At 39.6% G+C, this 13971-nt stretch overlaps 2 protein-coding genes across 2 annotated transcripts in view; one reads left to right on the top strand and one right to left on the bottom strand.

Moving 5' to 3' along the window:
- CHRM5 (cholinergic receptor muscarinic 5) overlaps positions 1-13971 on the top strand; it is a 100263-nt gene that overhangs the window by 30493 nt on the left and 55799 nt on the right. The window lies entirely within an intron of this gene.
- AVEN (apoptosis and caspase activation inhibitor) overlaps positions 1-13971 on the bottom strand; it is a 169243-nt gene that overhangs the window by 149939 nt on the left and 5333 nt on the right. The window contains exon 2 of the mRNA XM_040492207.1: positions 2780-2957. Coding sequence (XP_040348141.1) covers positions 2780-2957 — 178 coding nt within the window. The remainder of the gene's footprint in view (positions 1-2779; positions 2958-13971) is intronic.

The raw sequence follows: 13971 nt of genomic DNA, 5'->3' as shown, positions 1-13971 counted from the left end.
TACTATATATATTTTTTATATATATATATTTACTATATATATATTTACTATATATATATTTAGTATATATATATATTTAGTATATAATTTATATTTTTATATATACTAAATATGTATATAAATATATATTATATATTTATAACATATATTATAAATAATATATTATATTATAAATAATTATAATATTATATTATATATAATATATGTTATAAATATATATATATTATGATCACAGAATGTACTCCATCTCTCAAAAGTAAACTAATATAGCCCTACTCCTACAATGAAGAAAGCATGGCAGCTCTTCTCAGGCATATGACATGGTGAAAAGAAAATGATACATCAGCAGCACAGTGGGGAAAAGCTAGAAGCACATGTCAGAAGATGGGACAATTGTGATCTCCCGAGAAACCAATCACACATAAACAAGCTACTTGAAAAGAAATCAGTAAGCAAAGACAGACTACAAGAAAAATACATAGGAGAGCCAAATCATGCCAGGCTTTAAGTTATAAATAAAATGCTAACATAAACAGTCAAAATCATAAGCCCCTGGGCATAGCTGCCGGGTTAGACTAGAACTGTGAATCGCCTTCCGACATTCAGGCAGTATCTTTCACTTGCCAGATACTGTCCTAGTAACCGAGTACACTTTTAATTCAATTAAAACCAGGTAATCCACACTGCACTGCTTCCATTTCCGCCCCCCCCGCCCCCGTCCTTTAGCAGAACAGCTAACACAAATTAAAACTAAGCAGCCCACCTTCTACCTTTCTCTCACCTTGAAGAAAGGTGCTTATGAACCTGAAAGCGGCCAAAATGCAGGTGACAAGAGGGCAGTACTCATCTGACTGGCAAAAGAGGAGTCACTGGCCCCTAAACGGTCAATGAGTTGGATGCCGTCAGCAAACCTCTCCTGAGAGGGTGACACTGTGGGGAGCGTACAACAGAAGGACACCAGTCTGAACCTCGCTCTGCTGACCCACACTCACCCTACTCTCTCCACGTGTAATTTTTTTCTACTCAAGAGGTTTATTCTATTAAGCTCAAAGAGAATTCATCACTTTATGATTCTTAGTCTGGTATGGGCATTCAAAAATATAGGCAAGATGAGAAAAAAGAAAGGTGGAACTCAACAGCAACGTAAAAGTTGGAGGCAAGAGGGAATTCAAAGCAAATTGTCTGAAAATATTATTTTCATTTTATTTCTCTGCTTCTCAATTCTTTATATTTTTTTAACCTGGCAATATTATGCTGTTTGTTGTTGTCGAGGTCATTGTAGACTCACATACAAATTTAAGAAATAATACAGAGAGGGGCGCCTGGGTGGCTCAGTCAGTTGAGCGTCCGACTTCAGCTCGGGTCATGATCTTGCAACTCGTGAGTTCGAGCCCCACGTTGGGCTCTGTGCTGCCAGCTGGGAGCCTGGAGCCTGCTTCAGATTCTGTGTCTCCCTCTCTCTCTGCCCCTTTCCCACTCATGCTCTATCTCTCTCTGTCTCTCAAAAATGAATACATTTAAAAAAAAATTTTTTTTAAGGAAACACACAGAGATCTCCCATGTACTTGGCCCAGTTTCCCCCAATGATAACAGTTTGCGAAACTGTATTATAATATCACAACCGGAAATACGGACATACTGACATTGATATAAGCACCAATCCTCTTCAGGTTTCCTCAGTTTTATTTGTAGTCACTCATGTGCATGTGTATTAAGTTCTAGACAATGTTATCATTTGTGTAGGTTTGTCTACCTACTACCACAAGACAAAAGATCGTACCAGCACTATCAAGAACCTTCACGTTGCCATTTTATAACCACATCCACTTCCCACCCTCCCATCCCAAACCCCTGAAAACCGCTACTCCATTCTCCTTTCGTCCTTCCGATTCTTACGCCACACTCTAGGAGAGAGCAGCCATCTCCCCAGCCAGCTCTGTTCCATCACTCTCTGTAACTACTCTCCTACTCCACCTTCACACTGCTGCACATCGTTCAGGGTATAGTCAATCTTAAAACAACAGCAGGGCATAGAAGGAATGAGCATTTCACCTTATTGATAGAGAAGACTGTCCAAAAACAAAACAGAAAAGGTTTCGTGTTCAGGTACACAGGACTCTAATATGTGCATATCCACGAATATGCATATTCCTGGCTATAAAAGGGAAAAGAACACATACTCTAGAAGCTTGCTAAAGCTTTGTATAAACATAATCATTGATTCCTCTGATATCAAAGAAAACACTTCTGTTTTCAGACTAGCCAACTTAGAGGGGCACGGTTCAGCATTTTCATTTCTGTAAAGCCTTTTATCCATTTCAACCAGGCCTTAAGTCCTTCCTCATCAGTACATGGAATCCCTGGCTTCCCCTTAATGAAACATCTTTTTCCCTTGCAAACCATTAGACACACTGTCCTTTACTTGAATTTAAAACCCAAAGGACAAAAGGATGAATTGCTAGTTACTAAAATGCAGCTTTATGGGGCGCCTGGGCGGCTCAGTCAGTTGAGCATCCAACTTCTGCTCAGGTCATGATCTCACAGTTCGTGAGTTCGAGCCCCGCGTCGGGCTCTGTGCTGACAGCTCAGAGCCTGGAGCCTGCTTCAGATTCTGTGTCTCCCTCTCTCTCTGCCCCTGACCCATTCGCGTTCTGTCTCTGTCTCTCTCAAAAATAAACATTAAAAAAAATTTTTTTCATGCAGCTTTAAAGGGAACATAAATAAGAGGTCTATGCAACTTTCAGAGCACTAAACCATAGGCAAGCAACAGAATTCATACCTGCAGAGCTGAGGAGGACACTGAAGTCCGTCCCCCGTTGTGATTCTCCACTTTCATTATTGACCTCTTTTTCAATATCTTGGTATCGATCCCAGTTAGAGACTATCTTTCTTTTAGAATAATTTCCCTGTTCCTCATTCTCTTCTCCAAAGGTCTCTGCATCACTGTCATCTTCAACCTGCAATCATTACAAACAAATCAATACACAGGCAGTGGAAATTTCAACCATAGCAGCCTTAGCAGTAAAGTAAAACAAAACAAAAAATAGTATACAAGTATCATGACAAAGAGCATTTTACAGATCAAGCTGAGGATACAAAATTATATTTCAAAAGGACCCCAATGTACCATGGTCCTGAATTCATTTTCAGGGTAAATTTTTCATTTCACTTTGCAAAGGAAATCTGGCAAGTTCCTGTCTAAAAATTTGTGTAACTGATAGGGCTAATGCCTGCTACCCCAGTGTATCCTTTCCCATTAGTTGTTTCATCTTATTGAAACAATCAAGGCTATACGGGTCTTTTTTTTTTTTTTTTTTGGCTTATTTTTATTTATTTTGAGAGGGGGATTTATTTTAGGAGGGCAGAGAGAGAGGGGGAGAGTCCCAAGCAGGTTCCACACTGTCAGCACAGAGCCCAATGAGTGGCTCGAACTCACAAACCATGAAACGACCTGAACTGAAATCAAGAGCCAGATGCTCAACGGACTGAGCCACCCAGGCACCCCAAGGCTATATGAGTCTTGAACTTAGAGGACTTTAGGATAGAAATCAACCATTTCCACTTACAGATTTTACAAACACAATAAATAAGTTTTGTAAGTTTTAAATTTTTTTTTTCAACGTTTATTTATTTTTGGGACAGAGAGAGACAGAGCATGAACGGGGGAGGGGCAGAGAGAGAGGGAGACACAGAATCGGAATCAGGCTCCAGGCTCCGAGCCATCAGCCCAGAGCCTGACGCAGGGCTCGAACTCACGGACCGCAAGATCGTGACCTGGCCGAAGTGGGACGCTTAACCGACTGCGCCACCCAGGCGCCCCAAGTTTTGTAAGTTTTAAATGGGAACTCTGCTCAGCTGCATTCAAGAGTACAACTTCCAGTCTTGAATATTTAAAAAAAAAAAAAAGAGCATGCAGAAAAATGCAGAAGGTGAGGAATTATAAAAGATGAAGGGCCTAGTTTCTTCAACAAATAATTTGCAAGGGAAAAAATGCTGGGGGAGGAGGGAGATATCTACAGATTGAAAGAGCTTAATAGACACATAACCATTTGTAATGTCAGAAACTTATTTTTTTAAGGAGACGAAACTCTTACTATTCTTTAAGTGAATTTACTTATTTTGAGAGACAGAGAGACAGAGAATCCCAAGCAGGCTCCACACTGTCAGTGCAGAGTCTGATGCAGGGTTCGAACCCACAAACTGTGAGATCATGACCTGAGCTGAAATCCAGAGTCAGATACTTAACCAATTGAGCTAGGCAGGCTCCCAGGAGCTTATTTGAAGTCACATTCTAACAATATAACTACAGATAAATATCACTTATGAGACAGAGAAATGTGAATGACTGGATACTTGATTATATTGAAGGAATACAATTATTTCATGTATTTATTGTTTGCGGTGATACCAGACCATGTTTTTTTTTAATGTTCTTATTTTTTAGGAAAAAATATTGACTATTTATAGATGAAAATTCAAGAATGTGGGATTTCCTTCAAAATAATGGGTGGAGGGGCGCCTGGGTGGCTCAGTCGGTTGAGCATCCGACTTTGGCTCAGGTCATGATCTCATGGTTTGTGAGTTTGAGACTCACGTCGGGCTCTGTGCTGATGGCTTGGAGCCTGGACACTGCTTCAATTCTGTGTCTCCCTCTCTCTCTGCCCCTTCCCTGCTCATGATCTGTCTCTCTCTGTCTCTCAAAAATGGATAAACGTTTTAAAAATAATAACAATAATAATAATAATAATGGGTGGAGAGGAATGGTGGGTACAGAGGAAATAAACTGGGCACAATTGATAATTATATAATCCTATCTACTTTTTGAAATTGTCCTATTATAATAAAAAATCAACTTTAAACAAGAAAGATGCATGTAGAATCTAAAGTCATGGTTCAAAGAAGCATCCCAAAGATTATAAAATCCTCATCAAGAAAAACCTTGTGAAATATATTATAACAAACTATCTGTAGATAGGTTGTAGATAGCTTTTGTTAACACAAAAATGAGGCATGTGCACTGCAGAAAAGTAAGAAGAGAGACAAGCAAAGAGATAAATAAAAAACCCACATTCCTATCACTGGAGAGTAGGAGTTCCACTATTAACACCTTAGAAAGACATCTAGAAATATATGCACTATTTATATATACATTTTTTTGTAACAAGAATTTTTTCATCAAAATTATGCATCCCTCCATCTCAGTAAATATCATTTCATATAACATCCAGACTATTTCCAAATTTGTCTGACTCCAAAAATTTGCTTTAGAGCTGGTTTTGTCCAAGCTGGTATCCTCGTCGAGATCATGCCCTGTATCTCACTGTCCCTTAAATCCCTTTGATTCTAGTTCCATCTCTATCTTTAAGACATTGATTTATTGAAGAGACCAGTACACGTAGGGTGCAGAAGGACCCATCCTTTGTTTGGCTGCTTCCTTCCGGTATGGTTTATGGAAATAATGGATTAAAAAAAAAAAAAAGCTCTAAAATTCTGAATGCCCAATGCGGTCAAGTTAAATATTTTTTAGTTAAAATACAGCATAGATGGTGCTCTGAACCTTATGTTACACCACATGAAAGGACAGGTGATAAATGTCTGACCCAACATAAGTAATGCTAAGATTACCCAACGAGTTTGGACGAAGTCTGATCCACCCGCTGTACACATAGGTTTCCCCCCTTGCATCTAGGAACTCGACTGCGTGGTATTATTTTGTCCGCTACAAATTTCTAATTCCCCAAACAGATTTAACGCTAGTCAGTAATTCTCACCTGGATCAAATTTAGTAAGCTTTCATGAAAGGATAGAGTATTGACCTTTCAAGATTACTCACAGCCCTCAAATATCATCAGAAGCCTCCTTGATGGCACACAGAGATGGCAAACTACATCATAATCTAGGGATTGCAAAGATGCCCTGAAACCTCCAGGTTTCCTGCCATTCCTGAGAGATTCTCAGAATTAAAAGATGGTAGCAGATTCAAGGTATGTGCTTGAGTAAGATCTCCTGTTTAGATAATAAATACCAGGAAGGTTCTAAAGAAAACAGCTTCATAACTGATGAGAACTGGGGAGGACTGAACTAGAGCTGAAAATACTAGCAGGGTTTAATCTGGGAAAATCCAATTTTCCTTTGTTGGTCCACTGGGTACACAGAGTTCAGAAAGACTTATCCAGTTAGCACAAAACTTGTGAACATCGCCCTAACACATGGCAAAAATGTAAGCCTGGGCAGAGTAATTAGCTTGATGCTAAAGAGGATGATGATCTGAAACACCTGAGGAACTACTAACAGTGACATAAGCCCTGAAATGGGAGGCAGGGGACCTAGGAAAAATGAACGGCCCTGCCCTCACCATCATTTAGTATTTACGACGTGTGTATAATAGGCTGGGGCCTCCAACAGCTAAATGACTCACCAATCCCCAACTTACAAGAATCACTGAATAATGATCTCATTACCCCCGACCCAACTGCAGAGATGAGAAGAGGTGTCATTAGCCTCCATCACAAGAGGGTAGTAAAGAGTAATAAAGCTTAGAAGACATCTGATGTAACTTAGAGAAAGGTGTATCTTCAAAACTCCCATAGATTTTATGTTTGGTTCATTTTGCAACGATCTGGGCCAAAATATGCAAAATTGCAAGACAGAAGAAACAGAACAAACAGGAAAATACTGATGAAAGCGATGTGAAAACTATAAAGCCATCATTATTATGTTAACAACATCACTACAAAATTAGTAAGCTAATTTTGTATACTGAAATATAAGATCCTGATGAAAAAGATTAAAGAAGACACAAATGGAAAGATACGCTATATCACAGATTAAAAGACTATTGTTAAAAATATCCATACTACCAAAAGCAATCTACAGATTCAGTGCAATCCCTATCAAAACTCCAATGACATTTTCCACAGAAATAAAACAAACAATCTGAAAATTTGTATGGAACCACAAAGGACCTTGAATAGCCAAAGCAATCTTAAGAAAGAACAACAAAGCTGGAGGCATCATGCTTCCTGGTATCAAACTGTATTACAAAGCTATAGTAATAAAAACAGTATGGTAATGGCATAAAAACAGACACATAGATCAATGAAACAGAATAGAGAGCCCTGAAATAAACCCATACATATATGGTCATTTATGACAAACAGTACACCATGGGGAAAGGACAGTCTCTTCAATAAATGGTGCTGGGAAAACTGGACAGCTGCATGCAAAAGAATGAAACTAGACCACTTTCTTATCCTTACACAAAAGTCAACTCAAAATGGATTCAATACTTGAGGGGGCATTCACTTTCAAGTGTCCCCTCTCTGTAAAGAGAGCTTTCCTACTATTCTTCCTTTCTAATTCTAATAAATTCTAATAAACTTTGGCCTGCTGCTGTTCAAAAAAAAAAAAAAAGTGGATTAAATACTTGAGTGTAAGACCTGAAACCATAAAACTTCTAGAAGAAAAATATAGGTGGTAAGCTCCTTGACATCAGTCTAGGCAATTTTTTGGATTAGACACCAAAGCAAAGGCAATAGAACAAAAGTAAACCAGTGAGAATACATCAAACTAAAAAGCCTCTGTACAGCAAAGGAGACCATCAAGAGAATGAAAAGGCATCAACATCATTTATCAACAGGCAAATGCAAATCAAAACTACAATGAGATATCACCTCACACCTGTCAGAATGGCTAGAATCAACAATACAAGAAACAACAAGTGTTGGTGCGGATGTGGAGAAAAAGGAGCCCTCATGCACTACTGGTGGAAATGCAAACTGGTGCAGCAACTCTAGAAAACATGGCAAAAAAATTTAAAATAGAACTACCCTACAATCCAACAATCACACTTCTGGATATTTACCCAAAAAATACACAAATATTAATTCAAAGGGATACATGCACCTCTATGTTTATTGCAGCATTATTTACAATAGCCAAATTATGGAAGCAGCCCAAGTGTCCATCAATAGAGAAATACATAAATATGTGGTGTATGTGTATGTGTGTATACCTATATCTAAATATAAATATAAGTAAAATAGACATAGCTGTAGATACAGATAGATATAGACACAGATGATGGAATATTACTCAGCCATAAAAAGGAATGAAATCTTGCCATTTGCAATGACGTGGATGGAGCTAGAAAGTATTATGCTAAGTGAAATAAGCCAGTCAGAGAAAAACAAATACCATATAATTTCACTCATATGTGGAATTTAGGAAACAAAAAAATGAGCAGAGGAAAAAAATAAGATAGAGAGACAAACCAATAAACACATGCCTAGCCATAGAGAACAAACTGATGGTTACCAGAGGTGACATGGATGAGGGATGGGGGAAATAGGTGATGGGGATTAAAGAGTACACTTCTCATGATGAGCACTGAGCGATGTATAAAATTATTGAATCATCGTATTGTACACCTGAAACTAATATAACACTGTATGTTAACTATACTGGAATTAAAATTAAAAGCTTAATTGAAAAATGAGAAGGGAACTTACGGAATAGGAGAAAATATTTACAAACCGTATCTAATACAGCCTCTCCTCCCATAACTGACTTTAAAAACAATTTAAAACAGGGGCGCCTGGGTGGCGCAGTCGGTTAGGCGTCCGACTTCAGCCAGGTCACGATCTCGCGGTCCGGGAGTTCGAGCCCCGCGTCAGGCTCTGGGCTGATGGCTCAGAGCCTGGAGCCTGTTTCTGATTCTGTGTCTCCTTCTCTCTCTGCCCCTCCCCCGTTCATGCTCTGTCTCTCTCTGTCCCCAAAATAAATAAACGTTGAAAAAAAAATTAAAAAAAAAAAAAAACAATTTAAAACAATATGTGCTTAATTATGTTTCCATATGTTATAGGCCCAACAAAATATTTGCCAATAATAGCACAAAGGAGGTGGGTGGGACAAAACTGTATTGCAGTAAGGACAGGACTTTGTACAGGAACTCGAATATCAGAAACAAATGTACAAAACTAGCAATAGGAAATAAGAAGGTAATATAACAAAAGTTATCAATACATGCTTATGCTTCTTCTTTCTTCTCTCATTCTTTAAAAGGTAAAATTATAGGGGCATCTGGGTGGCTCAGTCGGGTGAGCGTCTGACTTCGGCTCAAGTCATGATCTCACAGTTCGTGGGTTCATGCCCTGTATCAGGCTCTCTGCTCACCATACATGCAGCAAACACTGACTGAATTAACGAGGGGAATTGTTGAACAATAATAGGTAGAGGCATCAATACCCCACTTTCGATGATGGATAGAAGAACGAGATAAAAGTTACCATATGCACAACGGAGTCAATAAAAGGTTTACTCACCGCAGCTATACTGCTATTTAATTTACAACTATAATTTACATTAAATTACAATCTGCTTAATTTAACTGGACTGAACAGTATGTTTGGGCAACGCTGTTTTTTTAAATATCCTCTTACCTTTTCTTTCAAAAGGGCGACCATTGGCCAAGAGAGTATTTAAAGATTATCTTTATCATGAAGAGCCCTCGGATAAGCCAATAAAACTTGGGAAGTTACTAGTAACACTTAACAACTAAACAAGAGCCTATGGAAAGCCTTTTATACTTAAGATTCTTTTTGTAAAAAATAATAATAATAATGTTTATTTATCTTTGAGAGACAGAGAGAGACAGACCATGAGTGGGGAGGGAGCAAAGAGAGGGAGACACAGAATCCGAAGCAGGATCCAGGCTCTGAGCTGTCAGTACAGAGCCTGATGTGGGGCTTGAACTCACTAACTGCAAGATCATGACCTGAGCCGAAGTCAGCACTTAAGCAACTGGGCCACCCAGGCGCCCCAGAAACCTAACTTTTGAAGGTCCTTATTTTACTTTCTGCTGGAGTAAGGGATGTGGAAATGGCTTCCCTAATAAGGAGGTTGAACACAGTCAATCACACATTTTTCAACTACTTCCTATGTTTCTCACAAAATGTAATTATATCCTAAAAGGCAACAGGGTAGAAAGATATACAAGAGAAAATTTAAGGAAACTCTTGAACAGAAAGTCACTGGGAACTGATTTCAATAATTAGGTAATAATGTCAAATATATTCAACCAAAAATGTTACAATGTATAAAATTGGAAAATTATATTAATTCACCTTAACTTTAAAATTTTTAAATGTTACCAAGCTTTAAAATAGATCATTACTTAATAGTCTAATTGCCAACTTTTATATTTATGACCCTATTAAGGTCATTTTTTTTATCTTCTATACTCATTTTGTGAAACAGCTGATGCTTCACCACTTTAAATATTCTTAACAACAGAAAAATGTATAAATCATAATTGAAGAGTTCACTGACAGTTTTTGGTATTAGAGAAGTGTGCTAGCAAAAATAATTTTTATGTAGGGGGCGCCTGGGTGGCTCAGTCAGTTAAGCGTCCAACTTTGGCTCAGATCACAATCTTACAGTCCGTGAGTTTGAGCCCCGCGTCAGGCTCTGTGCTGACAGCTCACAGCCTGGAACCTGCTTCAGATTCTGTGTCTCCCTCTCTCTCTGCTCCTCCCCTGCTCATGCTCTGTCTCTCTCTCAAAAACAAAATAAAAACATTAAATTTTTTCAATAATAATAATTTTATGTAGTATTTCAAGAAGCCAAATTTCAGCTATAAATTAAATTAAAAAAACATATATATATATATACTATATAACTAGTATACAAGTAAACTAATAAGTTTGTCGTTGTGTATTACATAAAAATATGCATTAGAGTGTGATCATACGTGAAAAATAAAACAATAAATGCAATATATGGCACGTATATCTACATTACCTATTGAGCCCAGAACAATGTTCACAGTATTTGAGCTCCACAATTCTCTCTAGCCAGTATGAATGGGGAAAAAGTGATTTAGACCATAATCAAATTCAGATGTTTCTCTAACAAGAGAATTATCTACAGCTTCTTTTCTTGTCCTTCCTTGTGATCAGTTTATGGGAAGAGGAGACAGAGGAATCTGATAACAGAAAAAGTGGTACCCCCATCCTCAAAACAGCTACTCAGTGACACTTCTGCCAGGCCTCTTCACTCATCCCCAGTCCTTATCTTTCTTTCTCCAAGTCCTTGTATCTTATCTTTCTCACCTATGTTATTTTGTTTTGGAGAGTTAGCTAAAAAGAGGAGACACAGAAAGGAAATTACCATTTGCCGACAGTCCATAGAAGGGCTAGACTATGGGATAGCTCATCGCAAAGACCCTGAGAGTTTATGCTGCCGTAATTTAAGGGTAGTTTGGAAAATAGACTGCAGTAACTTTCATTGGACTAAATGGCAATTTTAAACTATACTTAGTGAAGGTCCTTTTACGAGGTCCTTGTGGAAAGGTGAGGGAAGTGGCAATAGAATCAGTTTCATTTTATCTGCTTTACAACTTGAACTTCATGTAAGAATTCAGACTAAAAAAGGTTTTAAAAACGACCAAATTACTCAACCTTGCAAGTCCCAACCTCCAGGTAAAATTCTGTGAGTTAGGTCAATGTCAACAATGTTTCTAGTAAAGAAGGTAAAGAATGGAACTATAAAGACTGTCTGCTTCTCGGTATGGTTCTGATCTAAGAAAAAAGTCAGCATTTTGCTCTGCCAATCTATTGACACGCAAAATAGAGAGACGTACGATAACCAGAGATACAACTAAGAGGCCTTTGAGCAAAAACTTCTCTTTGTTAAATCATTTAATTAAAAGATTTTGTATACACGAAATTATCTGGGGCGCCTGGGTGGCTCAGTTAAGCATCTGAGTCTTGATTTCGGCTCAGGTCATGCTCCCAGGATTGTGGGATCAAGCCCCGTATCTCAAAGCCTGTTTAGGATTCTCTCTCTCTCTCTCTCTGCCCATCTCTTATGCGCGCGCGCGCACACACACACACACACACACACATCAATGTTGATAGGAAGGCTGCATGTAGACTCTGAGCATTCCTGGGCAAGCTTAGTGTACAAACCACACTCACCTTGACCACAGCCCCCCTGACAGTTCACTTTCTCTTAAGGGGGCAATTGATACATCAGGGACATGTGCCTCTGCCCCATCTTCCCTGGGATTTCACTGCCTGGGCTTAATGCTGGAAATGGCCAGATTTTCTTTTGACGGCCTCAGTTAAATTTCCGCTCCTCTCGTCCACCAGCACGGGACTGGTTTCCTTGGTTACTGAGGTTTTAACACCATCACCTTCCACTTTCCAGAAAACTCACAGACCATTAAATGGCTGTTGGTTATCTGGCCGACTTTAAGACACTCCCCAAACTCACAAGTCACCAGAGGGAGAGAACTTAATTAACAGGGAAACAATTACTGAACAGGAAGGAACCTGAGTAGCCCAGGTCCACCCTCTGCCCTCAAGTGAGATGTGGAAATCACACTGGGCCAGTCTACCCTATGCCAGAGACTGCGTTGATGTCTTCTACCCAAATTAACCATATTGCATCCTTCATGAGCACAAACGTCCAATTCCTTAAACATTATTGCTTCCTCTACATTTCTTAAATGCCAGTAACCTTTTTAGTTATACTCAAAATGAACTTGCTGAGAGGGACTAAGCCTGTGCCACCTCCTCCACACCACAAATTTTGAAAATAAAATTAAAAATTAAAAAGCACCTTTATTTTTAGTTCCTTCTCTGGACACCTTTCTTTCTATAAATATAACTTTTTTGTTTATTTATTTATTTTGAGAGAGAGAGAGCATGCACGCAAAGCAGGGAGAGGGACGGAGAGACAGACAGAATTCCAAGCAGGCTGCACACTCACCCCATAGCCCAACGCAGGGCTCGATCTCATACTGTGAGATCATGACCTGAGCAGAGATGAAGAGTTGGACGCTAAACCAACAGGCCACCCAGGCTCCCCTCCTTAAATGGCACTGATCTTTCATCTGTCTGTCCTACAATATATCTGAAGGGGGCAGGACTGCTTTTGTTCCCTGCTAACATTCCTACACTGTTGCCAAGATTTCTTCAGCAACTAATTCTTGAGTAGCTACAGAGTGTCAGTCACCAGTTCAGGTACTGGGGAGTACAAAAACAAACAAGACAAGGCCCCTCACCTTATGAAGCCAGAGTCCTAAGAACAAACAGAGAAGCAAACATATACTTTAAAAAGTGTGATATGTGTGCATGTGCATTCATAAGATGTCACAGGAGCACAGGAAAAGCACCAGCAATGGAGGAGAGAGAGAGGGAGGGTATCTGTGAGCCAGAGATAAGGAGGACAGCATTTCGAGTTGAGGGAATATATCATTCAGCTCTAGCCATGGGCATGGGACCTGAGATCAGCCTAGCGAATCACCAGCTGCCATCTCCTGCTGGAAGGCAGCTCCCAGGCTCCCAAGAGAATGAGCAAAGGACATGCTTATAACCAGGGGATGGCAGCTGTTCAAAACAAAACCCAGGGAGGTCACCGGGAAGATGGTACCCATAGTGGCATGGTTTTTTAGTCTTCCCAAATTTCCCCATAAAAAACACACACAGAGCAATTTAGGACGGCATGATCAAAACTCCAGGGAACACACCCACAAAAACCTAGGGGGTGAGCTATCTCCACAAAGCCCCCAACATGGGCAAGAATAGCAAGAATTAGGATAGGATAGGAACACAGCAAGAATCACAAGTCCTGAATGGTACCAGCACCTAGGAGAGGAAGCAGAGGGAGTCAGCAGGGCACCTGACAGACCTGAGCATCCCAAAACAAAGAGCAGGTGCTCATGAAGTGGGCAAGGCCCACTGAGAGCAGCTGCCAGAATTGTTGGGTCTTAGGCACACCGACAGCTATCAGGTACAGGAAGTTCACAGAAAAGCTTGAAGGGGCAAGTACTTCTGGACCCCACAAACTCTCAGAAGTAACTGGGCAAAGCTCCTCACAGGACACAACTCCACTCTGAAGAGAAATTGCCAGAGGCAGAATCCAAACCATGCAGAACAGAGACAGTGAAGAGAGGGGGGATAAAAA

Source organism: Herpailurus yagouaroundi, unplaced genomic scaffold (genome assembly GCF_014898765.1).
Source record: "Herpailurus yagouaroundi ecotype Mexico unplaced genomic scaffold, PumYag 184, whole genome shotgun sequence".
Classification (NCBI taxonomy): domain Eukaryota; kingdom Metazoa; phylum Chordata; class Mammalia; order Carnivora; family Felidae; genus Herpailurus; species Herpailurus yagouaroundi.
The sequence above is the reverse complement of the archived record's forward strand: the minus strand, read 5'-3'. Positions and strand labels throughout refer to the sequence as shown.